This window comes from Asparagus officinalis, chromosome 3 (genome assembly GCF_001876935.1).
Source record: "Asparagus officinalis chromosome 3, Aspof.V1, whole genome shotgun sequence".
In the NCBI taxonomy this organism is placed as follows: Eukaryota; Viridiplantae; Streptophyta; class Magnoliopsida; order Asparagales; family Asparagaceae; genus Asparagus; species Asparagus officinalis.
In genome coordinates, this window is record NC_033796.1 from 94,862,968 (window position 1) to 94,881,028 (window position 18,061).

General features: G+C 36.1%; 1 protein-coding gene across 5 annotated transcripts in view; it reads right to left on the reverse strand.

The window, feature by feature from the left end:
- Positions 3,567 to 18,061, reverse strand: part of LOC109834484 (glucose-1-phosphate adenylyltransferase large subunit 1, chloroplastic) — a 24,902-nt gene continuing 10,407 nt past the window's right edge. For 4 of the 5 annotated variants that reach the window (XM_020402510.1, XM_020402511.1, XM_020402512.1 and 1 more), the window contains 12 exons: positions 17,795 to 17,887; positions 13,758 to 13,841; positions 13,631 to 13,686; positions 12,966 to 13,059; positions 12,761 to 12,873; positions 12,029 to 12,101; positions 8,848 to 8,928; positions 5,724 to 5,810; positions 4,811 to 4,915; positions 4,602 to 4,708; positions 4,455 to 4,515; positions 3,567 to 4,024 (listed from right to left, as the gene is read on the reverse strand). In XM_020402510.1, coding sequence (XP_020258099.1) covers positions 3,923 to 4,024; positions 4,455 to 4,515; positions 4,602 to 4,708; positions 4,811 to 4,915; positions 5,724 to 5,810; positions 8,848 to 8,928; positions 12,029 to 12,101; positions 12,761 to 12,873; positions 12,966 to 13,059; positions 13,631 to 13,686; positions 13,758 to 13,841; positions 17,795 to 17,887 — 1,056 coding nt within the window. In that variant the 3' untranslated portion in view covers positions 3,567 to 3,922. Of the gene's footprint in view, positions 4,025 to 4,454; positions 4,516 to 4,601; positions 4,735 to 4,810; positions 4,916 to 5,723; positions 5,811 to 8,847; positions 8,929 to 12,028; positions 12,102 to 12,760; positions 12,874 to 12,965; positions 13,060 to 13,630; positions 13,687 to 13,757; positions 13,842 to 17,794; positions 17,888 to 18,061 lie in introns of those variants that run through there. The other variant, XM_020402514.1, reaches the window with a different exon arrangement.

Below are 18,061 nucleotides of genomic sequence, written 5' to 3' on the forward strand. Positions count from 1 at the left end.
AACTTGACATCCATCACAATGAATTAGACTTAGACTATGGACTAGCATGGGTAGTCACTAACAACCATTGTTAGAGTGATCACTACTTCCAACCAAACCGAACACCCGAGAAACCTACAATGGGGCTCGAATACGGTTGGATCTGAGATTTATCAATCTTTATTTGGTTGAAGTCGTCAATGAATAGGACATCTGTGGAACTGCCCATGTCTACCATGATTCGCTTGATTCAAAACGCATTTATTTGCGCGGAAATGAAGATAGGGTCATCATGGAGTGTCATTACACATTTTAATTTGGCATTTTTAAAGGTTATGGACTAATCCACCTTAAGTTTATTTTTTGCATAGGTTCACTTTGAGGGCTCATCGAGCATACCTAGTTGGGGCTTTGTTCGACATCCCTCTGGTGGCTAGACAGCCACTGATGGTGTTGATGGTGCCTCTATTGCCACTCTTCTTTGGCCGGCCTCTCTACTGATTCAGTCGGGATGACCATGATCTTCTTCTTTCTGGTTTATCTAGGTTTGACCCTTCCTTGTTGCAGTTGTCGGTGAACTTCTTGAGCAATCCTTTTTTGATAAGATCTTTGATGTCCCTTTGTAGGACTCGATAGTCATCTATGTCATGACTATAGTCTTTGTTCTAGTGAAAATACTATTTAGAATTGATCTTGTGAGGATCTGAGGTCATGTGGGGTGGGTGGGTTTGGTAAGATATCCATCCCGCTAGATTTGGTGTGGACTTATGAAAGGGGACATTGAGGAGAGTGAAGGCAGGTCCCCTCATCATATCCTTTCGCGCGTCCCTTCTCTTATTCCTTCCATCATCCCTCTTATTAGGCCTCCTAGGTCTGGAGTTGGGTTCAGATCAATCGACTTCGGTCTTCTTACTCCCAAAACTACTGCTCAGGCCGGTTTTTTGTAGATATGATTATCTCTATATCCGGCTGTGATTAGACTCTAGCCATCAGTTGATCAAAGTAGGCTAGCAGATTCATTGTGAGTGAGCCCGACAGATTCTCATCTTCTAGACTCACGATTATTGTGGCCATCACCACCATGTTACCAAGGTCATCCACTTCCAGTTGTTTATCTTAGAATCTTTAAAGTATTCTCGGAGGGTCTCACCTGATTTTTACCTGATTTATAGTAGAAGGACGGAGGGTGCCTTCTTCTTGGTGTCCGCTAAGAAATAGTGATGAACTTTTGAGAGAGTTGTACGTAATTATGGATGGACCTCCTTTCTAGGGAGTTCCACCACACATTAGCACTGTCGCTGAGTGACAAAGAAGGCCCTATATATGAGTGGGTTTGTCACATGTTGCATGCATATTAAATCAAAGAAGTTGTGTGCATGCTCGGCTAGGTCACCTTTGCCTTTGTACTTCTTGTACATGGTATCTTGAGGCAGGTGTGGTCCATAATACTATCAGAGAGGGAAGTGTTCCCTCCAATGATGTCGGCAACCATGTTAAAAGTCTGATTATAACTGGAAGTCTAGCTGGCTATAGTTGCTAGGGTCTTGGTTGCTTAGGTGTATCTCATTCCTAGTGATGTAGCCCAGGGTCATGATTAGGGTCATGACTTGTACTTTGGCAATGTCATGTCCCTCTGTCGAGGGATCTGTCGAGTATTCGTGGTGAAGCGGGCTTGGTGGCGCGGCAGTTGAGGAGTGGTCCTCATAACTCGCTCTTCATCTCCCTACGATTGTGACTGCTCTCCTGGCATCAGAATGGCAGATCATAGAGAGTTTTGAAGAATTGGAAGGCAGTCAAGGAGTTCATTCATGAAGGAGTGAATTGATGTTAGAACGACTGTGCTAACTTCTAGGAGGACTCATCCAGCTAGGTTTGAGTGATAGCCATCGGCGGAGGACTCTCTAGGTGTACTTAGGTTAGAGAGCTGAAAGCGGTTAGGATTAGCCCATTTTTCTAGAGAAGAAAAAGCTATCTTGTTGTAAGCAACAAACTATTTATGTTGAAAAGTTGATCTCGGGATTGAAAAGAGATTAATAAGGAATTAGGAGGCCCTTAGTTTTCTCTGATGTTTGATCAAATTGAAAAAGGCAAATCCTTATGCAAACAACCATAAGAGGCCCTAGAGGAGCTTTTCTCCAGCATGTCAGTGACTAATCAAATCAATGTGAAGAATATTAGAATGGTTTTAATGTTTAGAGCATTCAGATCTCAAAATGGTGAAGATCTCTTATGTTTTATATAGGGTATCGAGGGTAGATCGGTAATTTGACTCAGCCCATGGAAATGGTACGTCATTTGCGCTTTATCTTTGTCAATGATTGATTGGGCCAAAATGGTGAAGACCTCTTATGTTTTATATGGGGTATCGAGGGTAGATCGGTAATTTGACTCGGCCCATGGAAATAGTACTTCATTTGCACTTTACCTTTGTCAATGATTGATTGGGCGATCTTGTGAGAATCGCCCGTACCACATTTAATATGATAGTGACAGAATGACGAGGTTTGGGCACTGTCCGAGGAGTCATTATCACATCTGATGTGCATTTAATGCGATGGCGGTAGGGCAGCGAATATGGGTGATGCCCAAGAAGTTACCTCACACCTGATCATGTGTAAACTACGAACTCCTTCAACGTGAAAGTCGGACACCCACTTGACTTATGACATGTGCTCTTTGGTGGGGTTCCACACGAGGACGCCTCGCGATCCTAACTGGGATTATCAAAAGGGTCAGACAATTTAGTTAGATTGTGGCTATACCGGGGTGGGTCTTTGATCATATGACCCGACCCTCTTGACACATGGCCGGTTCTTACGGGTTCGTTAAGAACATTATGATAGGAAGGGCATTTCACCCCGTGAGAGGGTCAAGCTTAATTTCCTTATAAAGTTTATTGATTGGGTGATAGTGTGTAACTACTAGTAAATACTCAATTTTGTTAAATGAATCTATGCACAGTGATTCTAAAGGGAGGAGAGGGTTGAGGCAAGGTTATGCGCTCTTTCCTTATTAATCATTTGCATGGAGCATCTCACTAGAAGTTTTGAAGATCTATAGAAGCGCATGGGGTTCAAATTCCATCCAAAGAAAACACCGCAAAAAATTGATAAGATACGTAGCAAACTCATCTGTGGGGGAGAGAGAGCATCAGACGTACTTCTTCTCTTGGCATAAAATATGTTCACCTACGGATCAAGGAGGCTATGGCAAAGGCAGAGAAACGGAACGTAGTGACAATGGTACTAAACTAATCTTGTCAGTGCATGAGAAAGATCACTTGTAAATTAAATGGATCCATGGACATTACCTCAAAAATACTACACTGTGGGGTTTGCAAGCAAGGAGCGGAGATTCATGGTTCTGGCGAAAACTACTGCATGTTAGAGACTGGTTGTTGAGCAACTGAAGCTCAACGGATCAGATGTTGCAGCAGGTGAAAAAACTGGAAAATGCTAGAGAAGAAGTTATCCTTGGTAAATAGAAAGCTATTCAGTTACCCAAGAAGGGGGCAAAAAAGTATGGTGTGTATTTTCCGAGAAAATAAGACTATAAATGATGGATCACATGTTAAGATGGGCTTTGAATTGGTTTCAGCTCCTTCAAGCATTCAAAACAGCCTGCATTAAAATAGAGATGGATGGGATTTGAATCCTGAACTCATACAGGAAACGCCTGGTCCAGCCAAATCTTTCCTCTTCTAATTTCACAGGTTTTCCTCTTCTAATTTCACAGGTATAAAAGAGAATTGAAATTGAATATTCAACATCCTACTTTAGCTAAATAATATTCAGGTAGGATGAACAAACTCATCCATATACAGTTGCAGTTGTCAGCAATATGGCTCATGGTACGTTGGAGATGGAGAAATATGAAAGCATATTTAGCTGCATCTCATGTAAAGTTTTTGCAGTTGGGCAAAGGAAGAATGAAGATACTGTCATTATATCACCAGCCCATCTGGAATTGTTGAGTTCTTCAATATGACAGTAACTCCTGATCGAATATAGAAGCCTTCCGAAGATCTGTCAGCCTCCTGTACTGCCTGCATCCACACATAGTCGAAAGGGCAAAAAAAATCATTCAGAAAACAAACAAGGAAAAATTTTGTCTGCATGAAACAACAATTAACTTCTCATATGATTTTCAGATATGTTTCTGAAGGGTTAAAAGCTCTGATACTATGGTTTTTCACTCGATATGCTATTATGCTGGAATGTACATTTAGAGTCAAAACCTGAAATCTTTTATAGGATCAAAATCATTCAGAAACAAACAAGAAAAAGAATCCAATTGCATGAAGCGACCATAACATCTTATACGAAAGTAGTCAATATCTTATTGAAGGAATGAAATCTCTGATATTATGATTTGGACTGTACATTGTAGGGTCAAAATCTGAAAATCTTTTACAGATATATTTTTATAGCCACACATTATATATGGTTAAATGTAACAAAGGTTTGAGATCATACATCTGAGTTTGTGATTGTCACATTCTTTCCTATCCTTGCGTTCTTGTCAATGATGCATTCCCTGCAAGCGAGAAATGAGATCAAATCTCTTAAGGTCGACATGGAGATCAAGTTAAGAATTACTAACAAGAAGATAAAAATACTTACTTGATCTTCGTATTCTCTCCGATTCCAATAGGAACCCTACCTTCAGCTAACAGTGATGCTACTTCAACATCTGTTTCGTAGTAGTCAGCACCGAGCATCACTGTGTCCTGTATTACGTGGTTTCCCCAAAATGCTACCACATAAATGAATTAATGGAATTAAAAACATTTTTTCCTGTATGAAGAAGCAATTAGAATAGAAGATTTAACCTTTAAGTGCACGTCAGAATTTATTCGTGATCGAATACCAACAACACTATGATCTATGAAGCAGTTGTTCAAGAACGTTCCGTGAGAGACAATCGAATCAACAATCTGAAAAATAGATATACAAATCATACAGTTACATATTCCATGTGAAATTACACAAACTGATTAAATAAGACTAGAGAGGAATTTAGTCTGATACAATGTAACATGGAATGGGGGGAAAGGAAAAATAGTTTTAAGCAACATATGTCATGGAAGAAAGGTAGTCACAAGGCAGTTAGTACATGAGCATAATTTCTCTGATATAAAAACAATGTGTTTTGTACAATAATAAACTAACTAATTTCTGAATTTTAACAAAGATAAACCCTCATGGAAGTATATGATTGAAACAGCAATGATAAAACTTTATACTTTCATCCTTTCAAAATCCATATTAACTTCCCCAAATGTAGATTAAATTAAACAACAAAGGATAGGAACTCTGAAACTTGTGCAGGGAGTATACATTTTTTTATCACACTATAGTCAGCATAATTCTGAATGGAGTTGATAGGGTGCTTTTCAATACAGTGACTCTGCTAAGGGTGGTCACAAGTTCAACTTATGCAATCATAAAAATTAAAAGAAATTTTCTATTGTTTGGGGAGAAAGTATGACCTATTCCAACTTATTGCTTATAGAAAAGAATATGCTACATGTATCATTAAGATCCAAGGAGTCTTTCTTTAGGGCATGAAAAAAGAATGTTTAGAGATTTATTATTTAACATATGAGCAACGTTCATCGTTAGTAAGTCTCCTTTTTGCAGCATGACAGGGAAATACCTTGTGATTGGTCCAAGAAAACACCAAAGATTTAGATTAATGATACGTTAAAATCATCTGAAAAGCAAAGGATAAAGATGGCCAACCTTGCTGTTATCAATTTTAGATGGCGGTAAGTTTCTCCGAGATGTATACATCGGCTTTGCAGCGTCATAGAAGCTGAAGCTTGGTGGCTATGAAGATAATAAAAAAAAGACCATACAGGTTATATGTGAACCAGAAGAGAAAAGAACCATATAAACATATATTGTCAAATATCATAGAAAGGAATTTGCATATTCATGTGTATATACCTGCCTTTCCACCACAAATTGAGCAAAAGAAGATTAAAGCATTTCTTGGCAAAGCCAGAATACAAAAGATTTTGCTAATACTATCTTCTACAATTTAATAAACGGTAGCATGGGCAACAAACTGGCCACTGATTCAAAGTGGAAAATTCATATAAATAAGGAACAATTAATTGATTAAAATTAGTAGAAGTAACTTGATAAAACTTCTGGTGATTGGAAGTCTTGAAAACAAAATGCGCCACACAGATTGGTAGTACGTGAGTAGTTGGAAAATACACAGATTTGTAGCATGTGAGGACATGGAAAATACAGAGGATTTTGTTCAAGAGCTTTTATGCTCTGAAAGTCTGGTCAAACTTTCATCACTGTTAACGTATAATATTAGAGGTCCATATGGAAGGCACGAGACACCGCACATGCACGCGAGGCACTACCGTCCAATCCAGTTCACCAACTGCCTTTTGACAAGATAGGTGACACCCTGGGTATCATTGGTAACCATCTCTTGTGTCACCTCCATTGCAGTAAAGGAAAATCTCAGTAAGAGTTGCCCAGAGCTGCCTTCCCCTCTGTCGTATAACAACCAACCCTATCACATGGCACTCAAAGAGCAGGTTCCTTTCCTAAATCCCAAATCCTCTCTTAAAATGGAGAACAATGACAATGAGTAGGAGTTTGTTCCTGAGAGGATTAAAACCTGATCCAGAGCCAGATTCAACAGTAGCGAAGAGCTGGAGGAAGACGAGTCACAGTTAGACTGGAAACTGAATGAATTTTACCTGTTCGAATGCCAGCTATGTGAATCCTCTATCACCTCACAGAGAACTCTTCAATAACATTAGGTGTTCATAATTGTATTTGTTTAAAATTATCCAATTCGAACCTTCGAATATCCATATCTGAAGTTTTTCGAATTCAAACTCGAATTGTTGGTATCTGATAAATATTCATGAATATTCACAAATATTTATCGAATATCAAAGTAAATTCATTCCATTAAAGAATTTGATTTTCAAATAGAATTTAAATTCATAAATGGAAATTATTCCTTTATAATATATGATGTACATATACTTAATTCAAAATTTTCATTAGAAAACTGATATAAGATTATTTAAGTCTCAAATTTAATATATGAAACTTAAGTAGATATGATAAGTGGGTTGAAAATATAACATCATGTGTAATAGTACAAATTATAAGCCAATCAAATTTTAAATGAATATTATATATGCAAACAAATCGAATATATATCTTGTTAAATTCTATTCGTTAATGAATTTGAATACTAAAAAAAAAATTTTATTGTTTAATAAACTACCGCATCGATATAACCAAATAATTACTCAAACAATTAACAAACTATTTGTTAATTATTTGGTTCGTTTCCACCCCTAAATTGACCATGTCTTGCCCCACTGACAGTATGGTGAGAAGACCTCTTGATAAGAGTTGACAGAGGGCTACCTCCCCTTCTGTCACATTGAGCCAATCCTAGCACATCGTACTCAATGAGTGGCTCCCTTTCCACCGAAGTCAGTAGATTTCCATCAGAGAAAATAATTTGGATGATCTCACATACTTAAGAGCCATATAGGTATGAGATCTCACACAGTTAAGAAGCATAGAGGAATGAGAACTTAGCTTAACTCTTCGTAAACCAAGTTTGTAGTTTTACAATATATCTGTCACCTACAAATCACTAAGCATCAAAGAGGTTTGCCTTGGACCCAATCCTGGCCCCTTGACCTGTTCATCATGAACGCAGGATGTCTGATCATCAGAGTCCTACGTAAGAAGAACGAGCTGACTCCACACTGGACAGCATCTCCTCTACAACCTCAACTTGATAATCATCATCATCATCCGACTCAACCATCCAGGTTCTGCAAACTGGATCTTGACATCCGGAAGGTACACAGCGTGCCCTTTATTCTTTGCAGAACAATAGGAAATTTGATGATTGCGCACAAAAGAAAGGACAACAATAAACAACACCCCTTATCACCTCTATTACAAGAAATCAGACTCAATAAAGAGTTAAAGACATGCAATAGGAGACAACCAGAGTGAAAGATTGACCAAAACTCCTGAAAACTTATCCTACCATTGTGACAAAAAAGAGTAGGCGAGAACACAAAATAAGTGTAACCAATTTTGCACTTTTTACGGGATGTAATAGCTTAGAGCTATGGTGAATGGTGAATTTAGCATACAAAAATCGAGAAATGCATTTCTGACTCTCGTTCCAATATAGGGCAACAGGGAAATCATGCGAGTTAACAATAAATCATGTTGTTCCATAATTAAGTTTTAAATGAGGATATAATCTATGTGAAGAAATTGTGTAGTGTCATATGCAACATGCACTCAGATATAGTTATTAGAACATGAAAATCAAATTAAGATGACACATGGAATAATGAAATAATACTGACCTTAAAATAACTAAATCCAGAAAGAATGAAAAAAAAAACTGTCAATTTTAATGCATGTTCATGGAGAAACCAGAACTCAAAAGTTTTTCATCACTAATAGATTCAGTTTATCATCATTAATAGATTCATACTATTATTTTCAAAGAATTAAGTTTTATAGTAATCAGAAAGACAGTTTTGTCCATATTTCATTATGATATTAAAAAACATGAAAGAATTTTATAAAAGAAAACTAGGCTAGATATCTGCAAGAGTATGGGGAAAAAATAACATCATGATTTGACTAAATGACCATGAAGGAAAAATCTTTGACCAACTTGACCTAACGAACTTCTAGCATCGGCTGTTTTTTCCTGGACATAACCAAAAAATATCAAGCTCTTCTTTCTTATAACAATTAATACCTGCCCATAATACACAGGAAGTGCTTTTCATGTCCAACATAAAGTCAAGATCATTTTACAAAAACAAAAACTTACATGAGCAGTGAGGGCAAGGTTTGCTTCGAAGAAAGATCTAATAGTCCCAATGTCCTCCCAATAATCATTAAATAGATATGCCTGAAGACAGAAAAGTTCCATTATGACCTTAACAACAAGAAAGTTCAAGATGATGTCTTCATTTAACCCATTGGATAACCATGACGAGTTAAGAAAGATCATCCTATCAAAGTTATTGATAGTAGCTATTGTGATTTAAGACATACTAGAACAGAAAAAATCTAGTTCATCTAGAATATCAGGTTGTGACTTTTTCTCTAATAAGAAATAGAGGGGCTAATTAGGTAGGTACATCAGTGTATCACCTAGCAGAATTCGTCATCGAAATACTATGTATAACATATACAATCATGGAGACTATCCCTTCCATATATTATATCAAATTTACGACCTAATAAAAACACATGAACATAGATGCCAAACAGCAAGATATATCTTCCATATGAAAAGAGGTATGATTTTCCACAACATAGATGTCACAAGAAACGAATAGAATGACTCATTTTGTGGCAAATAGAATGTCTCACAGTTACAATATATCACAAAACCTATGGAGTTCCTCTGTTCACGTCATGTACTCAATGACAGATTTATGGTTCTAGGGGATACTTTGGGATATGCTTCAGAGGGTGGTTAGAGGTATTTCAGGTGCTTGATCTTTTGGTCCATGTGAGTTCATAATTTGGGGTGCCTATATGATATTGATCAGGTTCCAATGTATGATATTGATCACCACTGCAGAAAGCCTAGTATGTGTTTTATTGGTTTGAATGGACCATAAAAAGACACTGTCTTTTAACCTAAACTTTATGTACATGTGTGTGGGTATAACTGATGCAAGTATTGAGGCTCTGGCTGATTAAAATGAGTTAAAGAACTTAAATAGGGATTATAGCATACTCGTATATTGTTAATATAAGACTTCTCCATTATGACATGGAGGTCATGGATTCAAGTTGAAGAAACATCTCATTCCCAATTTGTGGAGGCATATATCTAATCTGTGTATGTGGATGTCACAAATGTAGAAGCCTCAGCCAGTAGGCTGCCCTGATAAGTAATTATATTAATATTTTGTTCTAGTAGTAAGCCTTTTAATCTCATTTTTCTACTGTTGTCATATGTTCGTTTGTTCAGACCTTTCCTCTTACTGACATCTCCTATGAACTTTTTCTATCAACTGGGTTCTTTGAATTATGACAGAAAATCAGGAAGGCTCAAAACTAATATCATTACTGTTAGATTAGCTGGGTAGTAATTTATGGTATTTCTCGCTTACCAAAAGATTTTTTTACCTTGCAATTTTCATTGTAGCCCAAGTTTCCTTTCCCCTATTTAAAGATGTGAGGCATCTGTAGTAAAATCATATTGGTTTCTTTCCTTTGACATGGCTTCTTGCACCTAGAGAGACATCTTTCTTTCTTCTTCAACCTTGGGATCACTGAGGGGTTTTATCACCTCCATGCTTCTCATTGGCAGCTTCGACAAAAGCTTCCGCTTCAACGCCTTTGACTTCGATCCAAAAATCCTAACCTCAAAAAAAGCCAAATAATTACAACACTGATCATCGCAGTACTGTTCGCTACACTAACCCCATTTTCATCTTTTGGTGGTTAGATGCAAAAAGTATTTGATTCCAGTGTTGTTTCTTCTAGCAACCCGCCTAGGGTTTCTACTGGCTGCTCTGGAAAATCAGGAAGGCTCAAAACTAATATCATTACTGTTAGATTAGCTGGGTAGTAATTTATGGTATTTCTCGCTTACCAAAAGATTTTTTTACCTTGCAATTTTCATTGTAGCCCAAGTTTCCTTTCCCCTATTTAAAGATGTGAGGCATCTGTAGTAAAATCATATTGGTTTCTTTCCTTTGACATGGCTTCTTGCACCTAGAGAGACATCTTTCTTTCTTCTTCAACCTTGGGATCACTGAGGGGTTTTATCACCTCCATGCTTCTCATTGGCAGCTTCGACAAAAGCTTCCGCTTCAACGCCTTTGACTTCGATCCAAAAATCCTAACCTCAAAAAAAGCCAAATAATTACAACACTGATCATCGCAGTACTGTTCGCTACACTAACCCCATTTTCATCTTTTGGTGGTTAGATGCAAAAAGTATTTGATTCCAGTGTTGTTTCTTCCCCGCCTAGGATTTCTACTGGCTAACCTGCCTAGGATTTTGACTAGCCTCGATATGGGTTTATAGGACTTGATTCCTAAGTCGATAGTCTCCTCTACTGCTTCGGCTGTCTATTATTGATCACAAAAGCGAGAATTTTCTTGTGATCTTTATATAACTTTATTCGTGCTCCTCTTGTGCTCGAGTTATCTTTGGTTGCTTCATTAGAGTTCATTCATCTAGATATTTTGTTCTTCTGTGTAACAAGCTGGACATATATATTATATATGCTCCCCCTTGAAGTGGTGTGTTAGATTAGATGGCTAGTTATTTATGATATTTCTTGTTTACCAATATTCTTTACCTTGTAACCCAAGTTTCATTGTAGCCCAAGTTTCATTTCCTTTCCTCTATTTAAAGATGTGAGGCATCCATTATAAAATCATCTTAGTTTCTTTCTTTGACAATTACTATACAAGTTAACAATTTCCCAGACCAAGTAACTAAAGATAAGACTGCCTTATAACATTGAAGGCTAGTCAGCCGGAAGGTAAACCAACCGTTCATGGTCCTGCAGCTTGAGTTCATGCAATAAGGAGTAGAGTCCTAACTCTGATAATATGAAAAAAGGTGGGACTAAGAGGTAATTGACAAGGTCTGTCATATAGAATCATCATATTTGGAATGTGAGAGGAGTTAAAAGGTTCTTGATTATTTGTGCAAGCAAATGATGTTCAGATATCCAAAATAAAATAATGTAAGAAAATGTATCTGCGAAAAATGACATTTACTAAGGCAAGAAAATACTGGAAAAGATGGCTATCATGTGAGGATCACATCCATATTTCAAGGCGCAAAATATCAGTTGAAGATTTTCAATGATTCAATCCAGAAATGTCAGGGTTAGAAGAAACTTTCTACATAAAGTTTAGGAGTGCAACCATAATTAGAAATGAAGCTATCATTAAACATCACAGGAGTACAAACAAAAGATCAAGTTCTCTATTTGATTAACAGTTAAGGAGATAATTAATCTACAACAGACCTTGGTAAAGTATTCTCTTGCAGAAGCCGGAATTATTTCAGATCCAAAGTCATTTGCCGTAGGAAAACGCCATCTGGCCCAACAATGATGCATAACACTTAAAGTTCCTGCTTAAGTTTGCTTTCTATATTTTACTGAAGGTGAGTGCCTTAACACACAAAAAAAAGGAACCTACATTTAGAATCTAAAACTAAAAAATTCTGCTAGTAGCATGTCATTTAAAGTAGCACTTGGTTATGTTGTTAATTTGAAAGCGTGAGGAAAAAAACATAGAGAAATCATCAACGATTCACATGGTAAAATTTGTTTGACAAAATTAAGACAGGACATGAGAAAAATAAAATCTTATTTTAGCACATGTAAATTAAAAAAAACATATCAGAAGCCTATCAGTGATTAAAAATCAATAGATTATAATATGATGGTCTTATGTTAATAAAATTACTCATAAGCCATTCATAACTGATGTTTCTACCATATTTAAAGTTAAAAAAAACTCAAAGGCCTTGAATTTTGCTTAATATCACCTTCCATCACAGTCCAGAGGTGTATTTTTCTTTTCTCCTGGGTATACTTCAAGCCTATTTCAATAGTGTTATACTTGCATAAATTTATTCTAATACTATAATTGTGATACAGAAAGCACATAACTAATGCAACTGAATCTACTTTCAAGATACTGAAGTATCACAATGAGGTATTATAATTTGTACATGAATATAAGAGCTGTACCTCAGAATATTTAGAAGTATCTCTTTCTTGAACAGATACACTCCCATAGAAGCTATATATGGTTTCTTTTCTGCTTCCTCTCTTGACAACCCCAGGACAGTAGTGTCAACAGCCTATAATAAAATAATTCACACAACATCACGAAATAATTGCTGATCTGAGACTCATTAGGCTGTCAACTACATAATATTATAATGATATGTACCATAGCCTTCAAGTCATTTCCTTTCGGCTTTTCACTGAATGAAGTGACCCTTCCTTTGTTGTCTATCTTCATTAAACCAAAATCGGATGCACGACTTACATGAAAAAGAAAATAATTAGATTTGCAATTGACATAATAAGGATCATAGTGTCTATAACTTGACAAATATAATGAATCAATGTGACAGCTTTATACACATAATATCTCTACTAATAAGAACCTTGAGCAGATATCAATAAATTAAGATACATAATGGGATATAATCTAAATCTCTACATACAAGTGGGGGAAAATTTCATCCGAGGGAACATGAGTTTAGGGGTGATGGTCGTTTGAGCAGGTAAATGATTATTTAGACTCTTCAGACACAAAAGCGAGAGAAGGTATAAATCAACAAGGAAAAATGGGTTCCTAGCTATGATGAATGAAAGTATGCATGCTAAAACCATGTAGCAACTACCAGTTCTCATATTTTTATATTTTCTTTTCCTTTATTTTTATCTTGGTCTCTGTAAGTCCTTATATTATACTTAATTTGAACAGAGACCACAAATTTACTTTTTCCCTCAGAATTCCTCAGACCACAAGTCGCTTGAAATCACCCCTACAATTAATATATCCTCAGATTTGTGTGCATGTTTTTGTCCTGAAATAGGTAAAAATACCTGTCATCCATAGGTAGACATGAAATGGTAATGTCCGCACCATTTTGACGATGATTCTGGAGATGAAGCAAGTTTTAGTGCTAGTATCTACGATCAACATGATCAATGATTTTTATTCAATACTTTCCTGAACAAAATCCATGTAGTCCATACGATAGAGATGATCTCCTGAGAGAATTAGTACATCCTCAATTCCCTTATTTCTGGCATCCTGCAAAGGTACAATTTACACACTAAAATTAACACACAGTTGGATGTGTGCGCACACGCGCATGTGCCACACAACAGATGTTGATTAATTATTTTTTAAGAATCAGGTTTTCCAAAGGATTTCCAATAAAAGATTAAACAGGAATTGAATCAAGAACTTTTTGTGCTTGGTTCACACAACTTTTTGTGCTTGGTTCCAATAAAAGATTTTGATTAATTATTATATATATATATATATATATATGACTAATTCATTTGCATAGGTGCTACATAACACTTAGCAAATCAACCTTATTTATTTATTATTGGTGATTCTACTACGATCTAAGTAGAAGATTATCGTGCAAGAGATATATATATATAAGCTGACTAATTCATTTGCATAGGTGCTACATAACACTTAGCAAATCAACCTTATTTATTTATTATTGGTGATTCTACTACGATCTAAGTAGAAGATTATCGTGCAAGAGATATATATATATAAGCTGACTAATTCATTTGCATAGGTGCTACATAACACTTAGCAAATCAACCTTATTTATTTATTATTGGTGATTCTACTACGATCTAAGTAGAAGATTATCGTGCAAGAGATATATATATATAAGCTGACTAATTCATTTGCATAGGTGCTACATAACACTTAGCAAATCAACCTTATTTATTTATTATTGGTGATTCTACTACGATCTAAGTAGAAGATTATCGTGCAAGAGATATATATATATAAGCTGACTAATTCATTTGCATAGGTGCTACATAACACTTAGCAAATCAACCTTATTTATTTATTATTGGTGATTCTACTACGATCTAAGTAGAAGATTATCGTGCAAGAGATATATATATATAAGCTGACTAATTCATTTGCATAGGTGCTACATAACACTTAGCAAATCAACCTTATTTATTTATTATTGGTGATTCTACTACGATCTAAGTAGAAGATTATCGTGCAAGAGATATATATATATAAGCTGACTAATTCATTTGCATAGGTGCTACATAACACTTAGCAAATCAACCTTATTTATTTATTATTGGTGATTCTACTACGATCTAAGTAGAAGATTATCGTGCAAGAGATATATATATATAAGCTGACTAATTCATTTGCATAGGTGCTACATAACACTTAGCAAATCAACCTTATTTATTTATTATTGGTGATTCTACTACGATCTAAGTAGAAGATTATCGTGCAAGAGCTGGTTACCCCAGTATATTACAAGTGTTCCTTAGTTTCCTTATTTCATACTTAACAGACTATGAGATGACCTGGTTCAAAGGTTATCGATAGCGGATAGCGTTGCGTAGCGATGAGGCATCGCTAAGGTTATTTAGGGCTATTACGACAAAATAACGATAAAAAGCATAAAATCAAATAGCAGTCTAATTTAGATATGTATAAATACTAAAAAAAAGATTAAAAATCTTAAAATATATATTTGATGATTTAAAGAGATCCTAAATATGAAATAGACATGTAACCATCACGTAATACTGAAGATGACTGGAGGAGTCAAAGAGTCGTCGTCTTTGAGAAGAAGAGCTGAACGGTAGAGGACTGTCCTAAGAGGAGCTCACGGTGAAAGAGGTGGGAGGAAGTACTGAGGTAGATGCCAGAGACTATGAGATGTGGTAGGAGTATGTCGAAAATCACAGGAGATGGTGGAATGCAATGGTCAAGGGTCGGGTTTAATTTTTAAAAAATAAACCCCAAACCGCTTTTAAATAGTAGTAAAAAAACAGATTTCGCATGCGATTGTCCACTATTTACCGTTATGGTACACTATTGACCGCTTTTGCAAACAAAAAACGTATATTCCGTAATATGTCACCGCTATTGAGCGATAGCGTAGCAGGAAGTGACCGTTAACGCTATTAGAGCCGTTATTGCGGGGCTATTTACCGTTATTTATAACAGTGGTCCAAGTGCTTATAGTATTGTAAATTACCACAGGCCCAAAGTTATGTGCAATTCATGCTATAACTCAATATTTTATGGTCAAGAATTGCCAAGACGGCCATGATTCAAGTACCCCACTGTTGGGTTCAAATCAGCTCTACTAGAGACTAGAATAGAAAAGAATATAATGGAGAGACATCAAGGTTTATGTGGTTCGGCCTAAGCCTATGTCCACGGACAACATGACAAGTAAATTTCCACTATCAAATGATAGAAATACAAGAGAGTGTCACACCCTCTACAATCTATGGAATCAAACCCTTCTTCTACCCATCCACAATGTGTTTGACAAGCCACACGCCAGTAACAATTCATAGAATTCCACTAGAGAAGAACAATTGTAGAGGAATTAGATCCAAGATCAATATCCTGGATGACTCCCTTACTTGCAAATGACAACACCCTCCTCCTTTTATGATGTGAAGCGAGTTCATCACCTCATTAATTCTTCAATTTCCAAGGCAACACTCAAATTTCATTTAAGTCCCCAATTCCAACGTGATATTCTAGCTCCCCATTAATTCATTTGATAAAATCATTATTTGATATTAACCCCAACACTCCAACTAGGAAACCATAGATATCTCCATATTTAGAGAGTTCTCATCTATTTGCTTTGATATGTTGGAAAACTAAACCAAAACTAGGTTCTCACATAACCTGACTTGACACAAACTTCCATCCATATCTGGCAGTACCTAAAAATGAGGCCATACCTAAACAAAGTATAATATGAAGTAAGTTATGCGTACTTTTGACAAAAGCTGTTTTGTTTTTGCAGATTAGTTTACTAAAAGTGCAACTTTCATGCAACTTAGCACATAAAATTATGCGTCAATTATACGTGGATTTAGATGAAATAATCATTTTTTAACATTTCCTCCTGTCTGCAGTGTGGACAATTACCAGGCTTGGCACCGGTATCCATTTTAGAGTAAAACTTGTGGGTCCACATCTACAAAGTTAGCTATTTTTGCAGGCATCATACCAAATATGCAAATCTACAAAGACATGCAGAGTATATTAATTGTCGGTACATAAAATAGACCTTTCATCATCATGGAAATGCTTTTTTTCCCAGTTATATTGATTAGCTCCAAATGTATCCATTCTCAAAAAGTCTATTAATTGTTGGTACATAAAATAGACCTTTCATCATCATGGAAATGATTTTTTTTCCAGTTATATTGATTAGCTCCAAATGTATCCATTCTCAAAGTCAAAACCTTTAGCAAATTATATTGATTATTATCACATCAAATCGTTATTTCCAGCATAATTTCTCCAGATCATAGTTACATGGAACCTAATTCATTCCGGTTCATGGGACGGCTATGGAAGAGTAGTACGCCAGTCATTAGAAATCGGATACGGGGTAGACATGGTAATCTAGGAAACATGGTATGTATTAGCCTCGGTTCTTAAATGTAGGAATCAGAGGTATTGCAATAGTCAAATTTAAGAAATATGCTAGTTGGTATCAGTAATGGAAAAAGAAACTTGAGTATGTTGCAATTAAAGTATGCATGCAATATTTGCTTAATTTTTCACGTTTTTTGTTGTTTATTCTATTGAAAAAGAGTTGCTGTTTGTCAAAATTTTGACTAGTTTGAATTCTAAATCGGGTCTCTAGAGTCGGGGTCGTGTTCACCATGAATCTGGAATGATTGAACTCAGGTCGCGGTTCGCTATAGTGTCTCACGTTCCCGACTTCTGTGCTCCAGATATCACTCAAACAATGAAAAGTTAGGGAATCATATTATAGTTTCACATCACATTGCCTTTTTCTACATGTCAAACAAAACATGCAAATATTGGGAAGTAAAATTAGTTTCAAATCAAATATAGAAATGTATGAGTATAAAACTTGAAATACACGTTCCCAAATCTGACAACAAAATTGATATGCCTACACACTAAAATGTTGTAGGTAGTTTAACAAAAGAATCTATATGAAAACTAAAATATGAGGAATCACATACCTCAAAAAGCCAGTGAAACTGCCGAACAGCATCTGCGGTACCTTGAAACCAACTCTTTCCAGCCTCACCGGGAGTCTGAGTAGCTGCTAGCACCTGGAATCAAACAAAATAAAGAGCTGCATTTTCAATCTCTACAGAAATTGAGATCTCAGTTCAGGTATATTAGGAGTCACTCCCACAAAAATGAATCTCAACTTTGCAAAAATAGCGATGGGCTACTTAAGAAATTTATGTTGATTCTCAAAAGCAAAGGAGTGTTCAGGTGTA